This window comes from Leopardus geoffroyi, chromosome C3 (assembly GCF_018350155.1).
Source record: "Leopardus geoffroyi isolate Oge1 chromosome C3, O.geoffroyi_Oge1_pat1.0, whole genome shotgun sequence".
In the NCBI taxonomy this organism is placed as follows: Eukaryota; Metazoa; Chordata; class Mammalia; order Carnivora; family Felidae; genus Leopardus; species Leopardus geoffroyi.
The window spans coordinates 147,542,826-147,561,511 of record NC_059338.1 but is presented as its reverse complement, the minus strand read 5'-3'; the positions used below and the strand labels follow the sequence as shown (position 1 = coordinate 147,561,511).

At 45.5% G+C, this 18,686-nt stretch overlaps 1 protein-coding gene and 1 long non-coding RNA gene across 3 annotated transcripts in view; one reads left to right on the top strand and one right to left on the bottom strand.

The window, feature by feature from the left end:
- Window positions 1–18,686, top strand: part of RGS20 (regulator of G protein signaling 20) — an 86,632-nt gene that overhangs the window by 8,435 nt on the left and 59,511 nt on the right. The window contains exon 2 of one of the 2 annotated variants that reach the window (XM_045455311.1): window positions 18,117–18,419. The exons of the other annotated variant lie outside the window; for it this stretch is intronic. Coding sequence (XP_045311267.1) covers window positions 18,117–18,419 — 303 coding nt within the window. The remainder of the gene's footprint in view (window positions 1–18,116; window positions 18,420–18,686) is intronic. 2 annotated transcript variants of the gene reach the window in all.
- Window positions 4,692–18,299, bottom strand: LOC123586284. Its single transcript, XR_006706716.1, has 3 exons — window positions 18,198–18,299; window positions 12,170–12,343; window positions 4,692–4,734 (listed from the first exon to the last, which is right to left on the bottom strand). It is a non-coding gene; the product is annotated as an uncharacterized LOC123586284 (long non-coding RNA).

The window sequence follows — 18,686 nt, the reverse complement described above, 5'->3', positions numbered from 1 at the left end:
AAAACTTTATGTCCCAAGCCAGTGTCATTCCTGCCCTTGCTCGCTCGAGAGAGAGAGAGACATTTTAAGAGAGGCAAGTGTATGGGTTCTGACACAGCCACACTTCCTGCACAAATCACGTGGAAATATGTTTCAGAGCCATGATAAATGAGGGCAAAATAAGAATTCAAATATGGGGCAGTCCCGGTTGGGAAGGATTGATGGTAATTATTGAAACGGTCCCTCAGATGGAGGTATTCGATGTAAAAAGTGACTGCAAAAGGTGGTTATTGTTTAAAAGTTTGGTTATACTATAAAAAGGAGACACAAATGGGGGAAGGGGCTTACAATTCCATTTGGATTCACAGATACAACAAGAGGAAGGGAGATCGGAAACATGGGTCCTACTCCTCACGTCCAGTAAAAGGAAGTCAGAAGAGACTGGTTATGCTTTAAAAAAAAAAAAAAAAAATCCTTTAAGAGGCAAGTGGAAATGGTTTCAGAAGAAAGACATGTGACCTTCAACTTCCTTCAAAATGACAGGGGAAGTGGGGAGTCGGGGAACGATGAAGCAGAATTGGCAATAATGCTAATACTGAGTGATACATAAGAGAGTTCACGAGTATATTCGCTCCGGGTTTTATTTGAAAATACACATCATAAAAAGATTTCATCTCAAAGCCTGGAGGTTAGAATTTACCCTTTGAAATTAAGCAACAAATAGACTCATAAATACACAAATACAACTTTCCATATATCTATTTATACCACAGTGGGAGCTGTTAGCACATGGTTCAGACATCCACTGGACAGCACAACTGATCCTGACCTTTCAGAAAAATCTTTAAAAATGGCAAAAGATCCTGTCTGGAAGTCTAAAAAAACCTACTGCCCTGGTTGGCCTCATACTGTTTGGGCTTCCCCACTCCCACCCACCCCCAAATCTCATAAATGCTCAGATTTTAAATTAATGGTTAGGAAAAAAAGATATCTAAGGCTCATTTTCCCTATTCAAAAGATCTCATAAAATCATGTTGTTGGCTTTCCTGTCAAAATCAAGCCAGCCTTGGGGCGCCTGGCTGGCTCAGAAGAGCACGTGACTCTTGACCTAAGGGTTGTGAGTTCAACCCCCACATTGGAGGTAGTAAACAAATAAAAGAAAATCAAGCCAGCCTTCACAAAACCATAAAATCACTGCAAGTATCTTAGGAAATTTACATTAAAGTTTTGACTTCTTGCAAGGTAGAGATGTAGGTGAACTTTACTGGGAACGTTTGATTGTAAACTTGTTGTTATAGGTTCTGTCTGAACCATGTATCTCTATTCTGTGGGTAAAAGCAATTCAGATCAGGTTTGTGTCATCTGGCTATTTATTTTAGAAACTTTGGTAGAATGGTTTCACAGTTACTGCATTTAAAATGACCGAGAAAAGGAATTTTTAAATGAAGCAAATACGCTGACAGACAATATTCAGTTTAAGCCACGCAGTGACTGTTGGAATAGATTTCAAATATTCAATAACGAAACCCAAATTGCAGAGTACATAAGTAATTGAATCTGACATCAATGATGTAACCACATATGTTTTTCCGTATGAATATATATTTTGCTTATAGAATTTTGAATTCTCAGCACTAAAAATTGTAAGGCTTCATTTTCAATGGATAGACCATTCCAAGGGCTTTTATTTGAAATAAGACCTAAACACGAACTAAAATATCATAAGCATAGTCTCAACGCATTTTGGTAACAAACTTTTCAGACTGTGTGTGACCAGAAGATAAAAAGAAACAGCAGGAAGGCAGGAGCCCGGCCGCTCAGGAACCTGAGCCTAGGAGTCTGTGGAAGGTGCTAGAAAGACAGTTCAGCACCACACATCTCCTCTGTTTATCCCCTATTTAGCAAAGACCTGTGGGTGGGCTCCCCCAGCAATTGGAGCCTAGTCCCAGACAAACCCTTTCCCCCACCAGACATGGTGGACGGTGAGGCTTGATGTGACCTTCTGTGCTCCCTTGAGTCAGGCCAGATTGATCCAGTTCAGGCCCAGTGTGTCTAATAGCCCAGACACACTGCTACGTGAATAATTTTACCTACAAATTATCATTAAAGGCTGCTCGAGGTTATGTAAGAATGGTTAAGCAGAAAGGACCAAATGGAATGAATAAAACATTACTAGAAAGAAATGATCAAAGCATTTGATATTACCAATTTCACACCACACTTCTCCATTCTGTGATGAATCTGCTCTCTCTGCTTCTCCAAGTTGGACCCATTTATTTAAGACTTTCATCTGTGACCATTTGCCCAGAATGTCACATGTTCTGAAGGGTATATTGTTTTAAGTTTTCAGTCAAGGAGAGAGCTTTGCTACCATCAGTATCATCCAAGGAGGACATGCACTTAATTGTGTAGGCACGTTTGCTACAGAGGAAGGTGGCCGGATTGAACAATAAGCATACGGTTAGCAAATAAAAGCCAGGCACTCTTGCTTCCTTCTTTCTGTGTTTGTCTTTTCTTTAAGATAGCGGCAAACCGACTATTTCCAACAACTTACTGGTGTCATTAAGGCCTACCGGTAAGCTTCCCCGGTCCCAGAGTTGCAATTTTGGAAAAGAAAGCCAGCATTTTCCACCTTGTGGTGGCCCCTGAGGGAGTCCAGGCTTTGGGGAACCAATCATTGCCTTTTGTGCGTTCTTTACAGCACTTGAGATGGGCAAGGTGAAGAGGCGGAGGCTGTGGGAGACAGGAAGCAAAAGAAGGTCTCCCAGGCACAGACTTCCCCTCTCCCCTTCCCGAGACGCTTCGCTCACATTTCCAGGCATACCTGAGGCAACTCATTTTCTCAGTCTGGCCTGGCTTTTCTCACTAGAAAAAAAAAAAAAAATTAAAGTTCAAATTCATTTGCACTTAGATGTAAATAGATTTAATAGATCGTTCCTTCTCACCGAATCTGTAAGGCATTCTAAGGTTAGGGCCACAGGAAGACCTTGCAGGGGTGTAACCTGAGGCATCTAAAAGCTGGGCAGAAGAGAAACCTTGGTGTGCGGGGCTATTTCTGGCCCCTTCTCAGAAGCCACACTCCAGGCTGGGCCAAATCCCAGCCGCACCTGGCACCGGCTGCTGCTGCTGATTACAGAGACGCCGCGGCATTCCCGGCGTCCTCTTGGCACTTCGAGAGCCTCCTCTCTCTCTCTGTGCAACCTTGGCCAAAGGCCAAGGTTAGAAGTCTCCTTGGCTCATCCATCAGAAATGAGCTGGTTTTCGGGCGCCTGGGTGGCTCAGTCACTTGAGCCTCTGACTCTTTGATTTCAGCTCAGGTCGTGATCCCAGGGTCATGGGATCGAGCCCCGTATCAGACTCCACACTGCCTGCTTGAGATTCTCCCTCCCCAACTCGCACCGCATGCGCTCTCACTCTCTCTCTCAAAATAAATAAACATCTTTAAAAAAAAAAAAAAAAAAGAAAAGAAATGAGCTGGTTTTTAGAAACATGAAATCACAAAACAGAGGAGAAAAAAAAATGAAGGCTCGTGACAGTTTCAAATGCCTTCTCACGGAGCGGAGACTCGGCGCTCAACTGCACCCTCTTGGCACACAGCTCCCCACCTCGCGCCCAGATGCAACAGCAATTTTGGGGAGCCCAAGAGCAAGACAGGCTCTTGAGCCCTAAAACTTTGTAAACGCCAAGACCCGAGGGAGTCAAAGAATGGTAAATGCTGACATCTGCTGGACGTTACGGCATTGCAGGATTGCCATCCAGTAAAACCTAACACTGTGTTGGAAATAAAGGAAGTCTGAGTGCTTGAAGACATCCTTTATCCCAACTGCAAAAGTTCAGCTAGGTGCATCTTTTTGGTACGCAGGTACAAACTGGGCAGTATGATGACATAAGAGCAATGTCTTTGTCATGGCGAGAACTGGTTTTCGAATTCGGGTCCACGTCGGGTTTAATTCTCTGAGTCTTGGTTTTCATCTATAAAATCAAGACAATGATACCTCTCATACATAATTTTATTAGTTTTTTTTTTTTAATTTTTTTTTTCAACGTTTATTTATTTTTGGGACAGAGAGAGACAGAGCATGAACGAGGGAGGGGCAGAGAGAGAGGGAGACACAGAATCGGAAACAGGCTCCAGGCTCTGAGCCATCAGCCCAGAGCCTGACGAGGGGCTCAAACTCACGGACCCTCACGGACCGCGAGATCGTGACCTGGCTGAAGTCGGACGCTTAACCGACTGCGCCACCCAGGCGGCCCAGTTTTTTTTTTTAATCAATACTTTGAATTTTAAAACACAATCTGCACCCACGGGTCCGGGCTTCCCATTGGTCCCACGCTGCTGTCCTGAGGAACCCCTGGGACCTGCATGTTTGATTTGCACTCAGTTTCCCCCACAACAGTTGTTAACTTCATTATTCCCATCCACGGGCAGAGCCTCACACGTACTGGGCACATGGTAAGAGCCCAGTCAATGCTGATTTGTTGACTGATTAGTAGATAGAAATGTGTTATTTCCCTACTCTGTTCCCACCACACGGGTGAAACACTGAGTTTTCTCTACCTCTTTAAGACCATCGTTAGGGGGCGCCTGGGTGGCTCAGTCGGTTGAGCGGCCGACTTCGGTTCAGGTCACGATCTCGCGGTCCGTGAGTTCGAGCCCCGCGTCGGGCTCTGGGCTGACACCTCGGAGCCTGGAGCCTGTTTCAGATTCTGTGTCTTCCTCTCTCTGACCCTCCCCCGTTCATGCTCTGTCTCTCCCTGTCTCAAAAATAAATAAACGTTAAAAAAAAAATTAAAAAAAAAAAAGACCATCGTTAGAATCTCATGTGCTGTGAAGGAAATTAATGATAGTTATGGATCCTGAATGGTCTCAAACTCTGTAATTTCAAGTCAGTGCCAACTTCCAGCCTCAAGAAAAACACCCCTTTTAAAATGCAGAGCAAAGCAATCCAATTCAGTGGAGTCCAACTCAAAGAAATCAATGATGGCTAACAAGTTCTCCCAGCAGCCAGGCCAGGCAGCCGGGCCAGCAGAGAGAGAACGAGCCTTGGGACGGGGCCCTGTGCAGCCTCAGTGAGACTCACACAAAGCCTGGTTTTTTAGAAACCACTGGAAGAGCTACAAGGCCCAGGCAGACTTCCTGGGCCCTGTCACAAATTTCCACTTTGAGGCGAACAGTGTCTTCCTTTGTTCTTGCCATCTTGGTTGTTGGTTTTTGCGCTCCGTCAGCGTGAAATGGGTGGGTCTGGCCTGGGACCGTGGGGACACACGGAGGCCAGGCTCCTTAAGAAAGACCTGCCCGTGTTCCCTTTTGCATCACGCCTTCTCTGAACACCCATTTGAATAAGCCCCATGCCCTGGAGGCTTGCGCATGGAACTGTGGCCGCTTCTATCCTGCTATTTCTCGTCTACTGCGGTTTACGAAGATTTGAGATAGGTTGTTTAGATCGTGTCATTTCTAAGTTCATTCGTTTAACAAATATTGATTGAATACCCATTATGTCTCAGAACGGCTTTAGGTTTTTTTGAGACACAGGTTTGAACAAGGCAAAGTCCTGACCCTCACAGACTATCACAATTCAGTGCAGGAAATGCTGTGATAAGCGCAAGCATACGGGCAGCTAACCCAACCTGGGAGAGCTTCCTGGAGGAAATGGCACCTAAGCTGAGATTTGAAGGCTAAGTAGGAGACTGCCCTGGGAGAGAAGATGAGGAGCAGGTTAGGAATGGGTAAGGCTCTTGCACTGTTGGTGGGAATGCAAACTGGTGCAGCCGCTCTGGAAAACAGTGTGGAGGTTCCTCAGAAAATTCAAAATAGATCTACCCTATGACCCAGCAATAGCACTGCTCGGAATTTACCCAAGGGATCCAGGAGTGCTGATGAGTAGGGGCACTTGTACCCCAATGTTTATAGCAGCACTCTCAACAATAGCCAAATTATGGAAAGAGCCTAAATGTCCATCAACTGATGAATGAATAAAGAAATTGTGGTTTATATACACAATGGAATACTACGTGGCAATGAGAAAAAATGAAACCTGGCCTTTTGTAGCAACGTGGATGGAACTGGAGAGTGTGATGCTAAGTGAAATAAGCCATACAGAGAAAGACAGATACCATATGGTTTCACTCTTATGTGGATCCTGAGAAACTTACCAGAAGACCATGGGGGAGGAGGAAAAAAAAGAAGAAAGGTTAGAGAGGGAGAGAGCCAAAACATAAGAGACTCTTAAAAACTGAGAATAAACTGAGGGTTAATGGGGGTGGGAGGGAGGGGAGGGCGGGTGATGGGTATCGAGGAGGGCACCTGTTGGGATGAGCCCTGGGTGTTGTATGGAAACCAATTTGACAATAAATTTCGTATTAAAAAAAAAAAGAAAAGAAAGAATGGGTAAGGATTCAGCAGAAGGAGAATTTATACCTGGAATGAGAATGAACAAGGGGATTTTAGGACCTGGGGAACTTTAACATGATTGGAGCTCTGAGTACAAAGTAATAGTGAGAAAGAAAAGTGAGTAAGGAAACAGAGTACGGATCAAATCACAAAAGGTCTACATGCCATATTAGGGCCTATAGAGAAATGAGGAGCCAGTGAATGGTTAGAGGGAGGGGAGTAACATGACTGTATTTGCCTCTTAGAAAGATCAGTGTTTCTGCGGGGGGGGGGGGGGGGGGGGGCAGCAGATCAGAGTGGACTCAGGCGCTGTGCAGACTCCAAGGCAGAAACTGTTTTAACTGTTTTGGAGGATGCTGTAATTTAATTAAGCGAGCTGGGGGAGTCACAGTGGGGATGTTGAAAAGCGTTCGCCTGGGGAGGCATGCTGGCTCCAGAACTCTCTCTGGATTCTGCTCTGCTTCTCTGCTCTAAGGTACACGGTTTTGCGTGTGTGTGTGTGTGTGTGTGTTGTGTGTGTACACGTTTACGTGTGTTGGGAAGGGAGTCCCAAGAGAGGACAATGCAAAGTGATTATGTGTCAGAAAAGGGCACGCACACGGAACCCAGAAATCAGCTGTTAAAAGCCTTAGAGACCGTCTTCACTAAACCTCTCTGTACAGAAAAAGAAAGTACAGCCCAGATGAGCACAGACTTATTCAAAGTCACGAGGGAAAGGGCTGGTAGAACCTCCCTCTCCTGACCGCCACCCCTTCCTCCAACTACGGCCTTTCCCCTGCTCTGTGCTTTTTCACCTCTCTTCTCCCTTCTTTCCACTAAGCACCTTAGTGGAGCAACCGAGCCCAGGGGAAATGTTAGGGTTCAAACGATGGCAGTGTTGGAAGCTTTTATATACAGACAACTTAAGAAAAACGAGACTTTGGTGGCACATGGGTGGCTCAGTCTATTAAGCATCCAACTTTGGCTCAGGTCATGACCTCACAGTTCGTGGGTTCAAGCCCCGCATCGGGCTCTGTGCTGACGGCCCGGAGCCTGGAGCCTGTTTCAGATTGTCTCTCCCTTTCCCTCTGCCCCTCCCCTGCTTGCACTCTGTCTCTCTCCGTCTAAGAAAAAAAATTAATTAAAAGGAAAAAGAAGACTTTTAATTATACGAGCAGCCCTGTCCCCTGCAGTTCTCACGCTTACGTTTTCCAAGCTTGTTTGCTTCTACCAACTCATAGGATTTTGATGAAAGTGTTTTTCATTTCTCATAGTTACTGACATCAATCCTTGAAAAGCCTTAGGACAAACTATTACAATATGAACCCTTGTTAACCTGTTCTATATCCGCTGAAGAGAAACTGCATATGAAGTGAAATTAATAAATGTATGAGTTACAAGTTTATTAGACTTGGTCAATCATTGTGGAAAGCTTGGCTGCGTGAAGATTACAAGCTTCCTTGAAAAAAATAAATAATTAAAGAGAAACTTTATAAATTATACAGGGTTTCGACTGTATTGTATTTCATTCCAGAATAACAATATTCTGTACTCCATGGATTTAACTTAGGAAAGGTGTCTGACACTACGTGAGGCACATTCTCCTAAAGCCTTCACTTGATGTGTTATTCTTTACTGGCTAAAATGTTAGGGCTTCTCTGTTAGGAATCAAAATACTGTTCTGAAGTTTTAGGTAAATCAGGCTATTACAAAAGCTGTATTGTCCTTTTAGGACCTCAGCAAACTAACTGTATTACTAAGGAAAGTAGAGAATCAGCAGCCATGTGATTAACTGAGCCAGTGCCTAGAGACGTCAGTAATTCGATCTCCAGTGGCAGCTTGGAAGCCTAAAGGTCATGGAATTCTCATTACTTGCTGGGTGTGACAAGGAGGGGAAATTGGAATTTTGGTTGAAGAGAAATCATGTGGTCAAAGGCATTTAACTACAATTAGCGACTATCAGGGGCATTCAGGGATATGGATCAACAGTATCACTGTCTTCAATTACTGTCTTTGTCAATCATCATGACTGACATCAGTAAATAATGACCATGTCTCCTGGATGTGGGTCAAGACGTATGGCAGTCGGAGGCATTGGTCGGTGGCCCAGTTCTGCTCCCCACCAGTCCTAACAAATCATCTGAGCTCACTGGTCTGTAGTTTCCTCATCAAATAGCTGTAAGGACGGGGCGTGGTGAGTAGTGAGATGCATGTATGAGAACATTTTGTGTTTGTACATTGGGGTAAAACATGGCAATTATTTTATGATAAAAATAAGTATGCAAAATATGATTGGGATTTTCTTAGAGTACTGCTTACTATTCCCTAGGAATAGCTGCTTGGATATGTGTGTGTGTGTGTGTGTGTGTGTGTGTGCATACACACATATACACAAATGTATATGTATATACATACCAACATACACACATATAGATGTTTTTTTTAATTGTAAGCATCCATTACTTTTTAAAATAGAGTAAATTGCACAAATGAAATTTTTACAGAGCTGGAGAGCCCATAAAACATCACTAAAGCTTCAAAAATTCATTTGGAATTTTTCTTTTCAATTTTCTGATATTTTACATGATAATAATCCCCTTCCTGATCTCTAGAGATATGGAAGAGTATGGAAGGAAGAGCACAGGTTTTAGTTTAGTTTTTTTTTTTTTCTTTTCCAGTTTTTTTAATGAGCTAACAAACAAGAAAGATGGGGGAGAAGGCCCACATAGATCTTAAAATCTTCGGACTTTGGTACATGGACCTTTTTTATTCCCACCATTTAAAAATGTTTTCGTTGGGGCGCCTGGGTGGCGCAGTCGGTTGAGCGTCCGACTTCAGCCGGGTCACGGTCTCGCGGTCCGTGAGTTCGAGCCCCGCGTCGGGCTCTGGGCTGATGGCTCAGAGCCTGGAGCCTGTTTCCGATTCTGTGTCTCCCTCTCTCTCTGCCCCTCCCCCGTTCATGCTCTGTCTCTCTCTGTCCCAAAAATAAATAAACGTTGAAAAAAAAATTTTTTTTAAATAAAAATAAAAATGTTTTCGTTAAAAAATAAATAAATAAAAACAAAACAATAAAATAAGAAAATAAAAATCTTTTAGTTAATTTATATTTTTGAATTAGAAAATTCAGAATTAGACTAGTCCAGCCTTACAGCTGTGAACTAATACAATTGTTGTGGTCACCTCTACATAGGCAGAATGGACCCTCCCCCCAACACACACCCCAAATTTGGTTCAGACGTCCAGACCAATGAGGCCACACGAACACCAGGAGAGCGTAGAAAGGTTTAGTATTCACATAACGAGGCCCTCCGAGGAGAGCAGGGCAGGATGCTAACAGGTCCAAATGGCTTAAGAGAGCAGAAGGAGAGTGGCTTGGGATTTCATGGTAAGGTGGGAATTGAGGGTTCTGCTCTGCAAGAGCCAGGACTTGCACCGCATGAAGGTCCTGCAGGTGCCAAAGGAGGAAGCATCTAAGCTGTCCCATCAGGTTGCCCAGATGTGGGGCAAAAGGGAAGAAGAGTAGTGGGGACTGAAAGCTGTCAGCCATCAATCAAGCATGAAAAAAGGGGGTGGAGCCAAACTCTTCAGTACAGACTCTATGACAATAATACAGAGCATAAAAGTGTATACAATATAGTACATCCATCTGGCCAGTGGCCAACCGCCGCTCCCTGATCCACCCGAGGCAACCACTCTTCAGTCTTACCAGCGGCTTTGGAACCTCCCAGAGACAGGCTATGTATATAGAAATATACGTATGTGCAAGCATGCACACACACGATTCACTCCTTTTGCTAAAGATCAAAGGGTAGTTAGTCACTGGATACTCCAAGGTTTTGTTTAAATTCCTTCAAACTTCTGTTGTTTTCTAGATAAGTGTCTTGGGCCAAGTTATTTCACCTGAGTCCCAATATAGTGTTTTGTAAAAGGGAGATGAGGCCAATACCTGCTTGTGGGGTTCACAGAAAGAAACAGCCAGTGTCTAGAATGTAACAGCGAATGTCCCTTTTGCCTTGTTTCCTTCTACTTCCGTGGCTGCCCTCTTTCGGCCTCTTTTGCAAACTCCTCTCCCTTTCTTGACTGAAATATTGGAAGTTCCCTAGGTTTCCATCCTTGGCCCTTTTCTCTTCTCACTGGACTCATCATCCCCGGCTAATCTGAGCAGTGTCAAAGGCTCTGAGGCAGCTTATGGACTGATGAGTCCATTCAGCTCGGTCTCCTACAGCTCACACATGAATTTACAAAAGTCTACTGACCGTCTAGATTTACGTGTCTAGTAAGTACTTCAACATTAACAATATGTCTTTACCCTTCCCCAAGCTCCTCTTCTCCTAAGTTCTCGATCTCAGTAAAATGGCACCTTATCCATCTGGTTTTGAACTGAAATTTGGGAGGCATAACCTTGCCCTTGTTCTCATTCCCACCTCTAATCAGTCCCCAGGTTTTGTTCACACTATTCAAAAGTATCTCTTGATCTGTTCATCTAGTTATCTCCATCCCACTGAATGCTTTTCTAGATCATTTCCCAAAAAATTATTGCAACAGCATCTTCCCTGATCCCTCTTTCCAATCATGCCTGCCTCTAAGTAACACCAGAAGACAGAGAGATCCTTCTACAATACAAACCTGATCCTGTGAACTCCCTGATTAAGTTTTGTCAATGACTCCCCATTTCCATCTGGACATGGTTCAAATTCCTTAAATTGACTCAATCTTGTTCTATCTTTTCATCTCCTTCTAGAAATCCTACCCAATTCCAACAGCTTTAAATACCATATTATGCCAATAACTCCTAAATTTACATCTCCTAGACTCCCACCCAGACCTCTACCCTGAGCCCAAGTCTCTTTTACAGTAGCCTTCTTACCATCTCCATTTGAATGACTCACAGGCCTCTAAGAAATGTGTTTACCAGGATTCTTGATTTCCCTCCCCATCTTCCTCAATTCAGCAAGCCACCCAATTGCTCAACTCAGAAAACCTGGGTATTATCTTTAATTCCCTTTTTCTCAGCCTGCACTTCAATCCACCTGAAATGCAATTAATTCTCTCTAAAATATTTCAGTCTATCCGTTTCTCTGTATTTTATTCCCATTACTGTCTAAGTCATCATCTTCTCTCACTTGGACCATCGCCAAGCCTCCTGTTTCACTATGCCCGTGTGTGTCCCCTTCCAATTCACTCCAACACAAAGCACCAAAGGAGTCTTTTAAAAATATAAATCAGTGCATGTCACTCTCTTGCTTAAAACCTTTCAGTGACTTGGGGCGCCTGGGTGGCGCAGTCGGTTAGGCGTCCGACTTCAGCCAGGTCACGATCTCACGGTCCGTGAGTTCGAGCCCCGCATCAGGCTCTGGGCTGATGGCTCAGAGCCTGGAGCCTGTTTCCGATTCTGTGTCTCCCTCTCTCTCTGCCCCTCCCCCGTTCATGCTCTGTCTCTCTCTGTCCCAAAAATAAATAAACGTTGAAAAAAAAAAAAAAAACCTTTCAGTGACTTAACACTGCTTTTAAAATAAAATCCAAAATCCTTGCCGTGACTTACTTGCCCTCCATGGGGCAAGTCTACATGGACTCTTACTATCCCCTCATTCACCGCACTCTAACAGCAGGTCATTTTCTTCCTGACTCACTTTGACTGCAGAGCATCTAGGACAGTGCCTGGTACTTGAGACACATGTGACAAATGCTGAAAAGACGAATAAATGAGTGGCTTACAAGACTTTTCTTGGACCCTGCTTCAGCCATTCTCTTTCTACTTCTACATACTACAGTCTAAGCCCCACTACATTGTAGAATAGAATGAGAGTTGGCAATGCCTACCTTGAAACACTTTTAGCTGGTGGCAGCAGAAATCAAAACGAGAGAACCCCAAGAGATGGGTGAAAACTCTGGCAGAATCAGGACTGATTCACTTCGCCATTTTTCCCCACTGGGTGGACGTTCTCGGGCTCCTGCGAGCTCACATCTTGAAGAGTTTTAATGTTTTCTTTTCAACTGTGGTAAAATATAAATAACAAAATAATTTACCATTGTAGCCATCGTGAAGTGTGTGATTCAGTGACATTAAATACATTCACAAGGTTGTAGACCCAACGCCGCTGTCTATTACCAGAACTCTTCTATCAACGCAGACACTCTGCATCCATTATACAGTGACTCTCCATTCTCCTCTCCTCCCAGCCCCTGGTAACCACTATGCTACTTTCTAGCTGCATGAATTTGCCTATTTTTAGTACCTCATGTAAGTGGAATCACATAATATTTGTCCTTTTGTGTCCAGGTTCTTTCAATTGGCATAATGTTCTCAAGGTTCATCCATGTGGTAGCGTGTGTCAGACTTGCATCCCTTTCTATGAGTGATTAATATTTGTTTTTTTTCATTCATTTGTCCAACAAATATTTACTGAGCACTTTATTAAGATCCAAGCAGTGCTCTAGACCCTATTCATATAGCAATGAACAAAAAACAAAAAGTTACTGCATTCGTCACACAAATAGAGAAGTAAATATATAGTATGTCAAACAGTAAGAAGTGCTATGGAAAACCAATATTGCAAGACTAGCTGTATAGGAAGAGGAAACCTTCGTAGTAGGATGCAACTGTTCATGTCGTGCCTTGAGGGCTAGTGTAAGGTCTTTGGGTTTTACTCTGAAGTAAGAAGCCAATACGAAGTTTGGAGTTACAGAGTGACCTAACCTGACCTACATTTTAAAGAAAAATCCTGGCTTCAGTATTAAGGGAATATGAGGCAAAATGAGGCAAAATGAGACAAAGGGGAAATAGAAATACCAGCTAGGAGGATAACCCAATAGTCCAGGTGAATGATGGTTAAGACCTGTACCAGAGAGTACTAGTCAAGGTTCTCCAGAGAACCAGAAACTATAGGATATATAGGTGATAGGTAGATTATGAGACAGGGAGAAGGGGGGAGGGGAGGGAGGAGGAAGGGAGAAGGAGGAGGAGAGGGAGAGGGAGAGGGAGATTTATCTTAAGGAATTGACTCATTCAGTTGTGTTGGCTGGCAAGTCTGAAATCCGCAGAGCAGGCCAACAGGCTGGAAACTGAGGAAGGGTTTCTGTGTTTCAGTCTTGTGGCCAGATTTCTTCTGAGAGAGAATCTGTTCCATGCCTCTTCCTCGTTTCTGATGGTTTGCTGGCAATCTTTGGCATTCCTTGGCTTGTAGATGCATCACCCTGATCTCTACTTTCGTTTTCACGCGGAATTCTCCCTGTGGGTGTGTGTGTCTCTGTCCAAATTTCTGCCTTTTATTTGACACCAGTCACACTGGGTTAGGGGCCTACGCCATTCTAACACGCCTCATCTTAACTAATTATATCTGTTACCACCCTATTTGTAAACAAGGTCATACTCTCGGGTACTGGGTTCAGAACTTCAACATACGATTTTGGGAGGAGACCCAATTCAGCCTACAACACAGAGTGATAGCTGCGAATATAAGAAGCAGTTGGGAGTTTGCTGAAGTGTATGAAAGAGACAGAGAAGTCAGGGATACTCCGATGTTTTTGACCTAAACGAAAATGATCAAGTTGCCATTCACTGAGATGGAGAAGAAAGTTTGGAGGGGAAAATCAAGAGTTCAGCTTTGCATATAATGCCAATAAATATATGGATAGACTGTATATTCAAATAAAGACCCACCTCCTATCCTAAGCTCCTCCTGTGGTTGACAACATCAGCGGGAGGCAGAGGGCCCAGGTGTCTCTGAAGGAACTGAGCAGACAGAACCTGCAGTGAGTCCCTTCCCCAGACATCCATGTCACCTAAGTAGTCCTCATTTCCGGCCCCCTCCACTTCTGTTCCTAGCCCCGCCTTCGTCACTATCAATGTTCCATTATACGACACTTACTTATAACACCTCCCTAGAAGCCCTAAGCATAGATCCACTTAAAAAGTTATTAAAAGAATGTATGAAGTCAGAGCTAATTATGAGCTACAGGGATATTCTTTTTAACAGTTGTACTTTCACTAGGAACACTGAGATTTGAAGTGAACCCTAATAGAAACATGTTATTAACAGTTTGGTTGGCCTCAAATTCATATTAACCTGTGACTTTAATATCCATGATCTGTCTATCTTATATCTTGCCATTTTCCAATCTGCATGGTTTGTGGTCAGCACAAGCAAAGACTTGCCATTATAGCTTTAAATCACTGTCAATTAGATTCTTGGATCCAAGTGGAGGAACTGTCTCTCCAAATAGAGTAAAATAAAAATATATAATATGGTCAAACCACACCAAAACAGAATTTTGAAGAGAAAAAAAAGAATCCAGGGGGAAAAAAATAGGTCATCTTATAAAATTAAATCAATTTCAAATTGCATTCTAACTGTGATTTTTATTCTAAAGCCTCTCAGAAATTTTTCGTTAAAAGTAGTTTAATCTTGCCATGGATGTTTCTTTTATGAAACGATGCTATTTAGGGGTGAATAAAAATTTTCAATTTGCCTTCTAAAGGGATGACACTTTGCATATATTGATTTGGATGTGGTGATGTTTTCCTCGACATGGTTCAATAGCCAATATGATTAATTAGGGAAATGGACATCGATCTTCATAAAGTATTCCCTAAGTCTTTTGGATCCCTAAGGAGCAGTGCTTCCAAGAATACAGATTCCAAGATGATTCCATTTTGCGGCTAATATTAGTGAAATCCTCTGACTGTCATCTAGAATCTGGCCTAATAGGAAGACAGGGATCTCTAGAGTACTGCGGGCAGGTGAAGGTCTTTCCTCAGATAACTTGTCTCAGATCGAATTTTGTGGCTACACTAATACTCCCAGAGCTCTGTCCTGCCAGGAGGGCCAGAGGAAGTCAGATTTCAGCACCCTACACCTATCATGCTTCACATCCCTGCTTGTTAGAGAAGCCAGCGGTCCCTCCCCAGACTCCCTGTGACTCCAGACACCAGCCAGCATTGGAGGGCAGGCTGCTGATCCTAAGAGAAAAGACCAGTGCAGGGAAGGGTAAAAGCTGAATGTCTCCAAAGGAGCAGTGGAGCCGGGCTTTGTGTTTCTGGGGCTGAGTTTCAGACTTTTATTCTGCCTGGACATTTCCACTATTTTCCCTCACAAGCGTCTCTGTCTTGAAGCAAAGGACCGAAGCAAAATGCCTAATGAAGCGAACTTGGGGGGGGGGGGGTGGTGCAAACGACCCAAGAAGAAGGACTTGGAAGGGGAGAAGAGGGAAGGGTCAGGTTACAGGTTCAGACATTCTCACAAGACCATTTGAAAATACGAACTTGAGACACAAATTCGGGGACCCATGGATGTCCCAAGAGGCTTCCTTCAGGCCCCTAGGAGTGGGGCATGCATCGCAGAAGCGTCCCTGCTGCTCATTTTCAGCAGTTTAAACTTAGTTCAAGCCCTCAAATGAAGGTTGGTCGGGAAAGGTCGTGGGTGGGCTTACTCAAGCTCTGGGTAACCAGGGACTGATCCGGTTCTTTCTTGACTTCCTTTGCACAGGGTCCTTCAGGACCCTGTGCTCTCCTCCGGTTAGGTTTCTGCTGCCATCCAGCTGCGTGCTGGAGGCATACACTGCCACGGCCGGCCACCGGCCAGCCGTAACTGGCAGGTGCGCGCAAAGTTAGCTGAGACCCGCCAGGTCCAGCTGGCGGCGGCGTCTGAGCTCACTTGGCGCCGACTGAGCCCCCACCCCAACCCCAGACCAAGGGGTTCGTCCTCTGCCCTCCTCCCCTGAATGACGAATGCTGGGCGCCAAGGCAAGGCCGGCGGCTCTGAGCGTTTTCCAAATCTCTCATTTCCCCCTGCCTCGAGTGAGCTGTTGGCGCTGCTCCAGAAGCCTCCGGGGCTCTCAGCTCCAACCCCTAAAATAAACGCACGATGCCAGAAAGCGGGGGAGGGGAGAGCAGCAACGAACGGGGACAATGAGAATACTAGGAGAAAGACCCCATTCTCCAGGAAAAGGTAATAAGGGAAGCGACACAGTGTGAACTTACTCGGAAATGCAAACCAAGCTTCACTCTCTCCCCGAGCGCATACAAACGACCGAAAGACAAATCAGCCAACAAGCTCGGCGGCTTCCAAGAAAGGGTCTCATGAATGAGAATAGGTTGCTAGGTTTCCCTCCTCCCTCCCGACAATCGCTTCCCACAAGACTTCCACCGCCCAAAGAAAACATGCCGGGCCTGGCAACTACAAAGCGGGGGTGGGGGTGGGGGGGATCCTCGCCGAGCCCACGAGGGCGCCCGCGGCCGCTCCCGCCTTCAGGACCCTGGAGAGCGGCCGCCGCGCCCTTGGGACTCCCTCCCTTCCCGCCCACTAGCCTAGTCCCCAGTCACTTTTCTTCGCTGCGTCTCGCCTCCATCTTCACTTTTCTTGGCAACCACCACTCTTGTTTTTCACAAACAGATTAAACTGTCTTTTTGTTTTGCTTGAGGGGGCCGTTTGGATTGGCTGAGTTAGGTTCTGGACCGTAACTTCACTCAATGTTAGTGGACCAAGAAGCTCTAAGAGCTCAAAAATGAGAGTCTGACTAGGCAGGTGACCTTAAAAAAACCACTGACTTCACTCCCTTTACTTCACAAGTGAAGTAGAAAAATTCAAAGAATAAAGAGACTTTCCCAAGGTTAGCCGTGGTGTTAGTTGCAAGGCTGAGTCTAGAACCCTGGGCTTCTGACTTCTAAATGAATGCTTCCCTCTACTTTCAAAGAAAATAATAACAATAATTTTACCTTCACACTGGCCTTGTAGATATTCTAAGCAAGAAGTGGAAGGTGGAAAGGCCTGCGTTCCTGAGAATAAGATGGATACATAGGGTGCAGAAAGGGGCCCTGCATACTGTGCCCTCATGAGCCCCCAAAACAGTCCTGGTATCCCACCCACTCTCACCAGCATGACCAAAGTCCAATGAGCCAGCCCCGTCTTCTACTGGGCCAGGGTCTGGGATCCCTCAGTCTTCTGCCACTATCCAATTCTCCCCAGACACTTCTCTAGACACTTGGTTAGTAGTAACCAAGTCCAACTTCTGTGCCTGCAGCAGGAAGAGCTCCAGGCACCTTGGGAGGTGGGAAAGGTGAGAGGGAAAGAGAGGAGAGTAAGAGTTGCGAAAGTGAACTAGGAGTGGGGCGCCTGGGTGGCTTAGTCAGTTAAGCGTCCGACTTTGGCTCAAGTCGTGATCTCACAGTTGGTGAGTTTGAGCCCCAGGTGGGGCTCTGTGCCCACAGCTCAGAGCCTGGAGCCTGCTTCGGATTCTGTCTTGCTCTCTCTCTCTCTCTGCCCCTCCCCGGCTCATGTTCTGTCTCAAAGATAAATAAAACATTAAAAAAAAAATTTAAGTGAACTAGGAGAATTGCATTCGTAGGAGATTCTAAAGAACCAAGAGGTATGAACACAGAGGCATCTCATACTTAAGGTGCACACGAAACTCCTGGGAATGTTAACATTCAGATTCTGATGCAATATTCAGGACAGGGTCCCAGATTCTGTATTTCCAACAAGCTCCAGGTTGTTATTGAAGCTGGTCCAAGAAGGACAATGGGGAGCCAAGTTAGAAAGGGCAAGGGGAGAGGAAGAAGAAAGGGGAGAAAGGGGAAGGACAATCTAACCAAAGGCCTTTCCTTTTGCTCTCGCCGACCTTCTCTTGCACCCAATGTACAGCCTCTAAATGCTGTAGAAATGGCACTAAAAGCACATTTTCAGTCTGTAGCTGGACCCAACACTAATGGCGTGTTGGTTTTGTTTCTCTCCCCCTACTTTTCGCTCTTCCTGCCGCCGGCCCTGCACAGCTCTCAGACGCGCCCGCTGCCCCGAAGCTGCTCAACCTGCTTTTTAGCACGCTCTCTGGCCTCGCGCGATTCTTCTCTCACCTTCTCCAGCGACCCCCTTCTGGGGCTCCCCAGCAGCACCCGGACTTCTCCCTCCAGCTTCCCGCTTGCGCCCTGCCGGCGGCTGGGCTCTCGCAGGGGCACGGGGAGCGGCCAGGCCGCCTCTCGCTCCTGCTCCGGGCAGCTCTGGCACTGCCTAGGCCCCCAGGGGGACGCCTGCCCAAGGAAGAGGATGCCTGCGCGGGGCAGAGCTCGCCCATGCCCGTGAGTACCATTGTCTCCACCCACGCCCCACCCCCTGCCTCACCGGGACGCCAGCATCCCCAGCTCCTTCCAACCCCCACTGACCCACTCCAAGCCCGGCCAGCAGGGGCTCTGGCCAGCAAGGGGCAGGGGGGCGCGGGACAGAGAGTTTGGGTGGTAAAGTCGAGAGGCCTGAGCACGTTCAAGGAAAAGGAGCCGGCGCCTCGCCTGACACCCCCTTTCCGTAGTAGACCCTCGAAGCTACTTTTCCCTGGACCATTTCCTTCC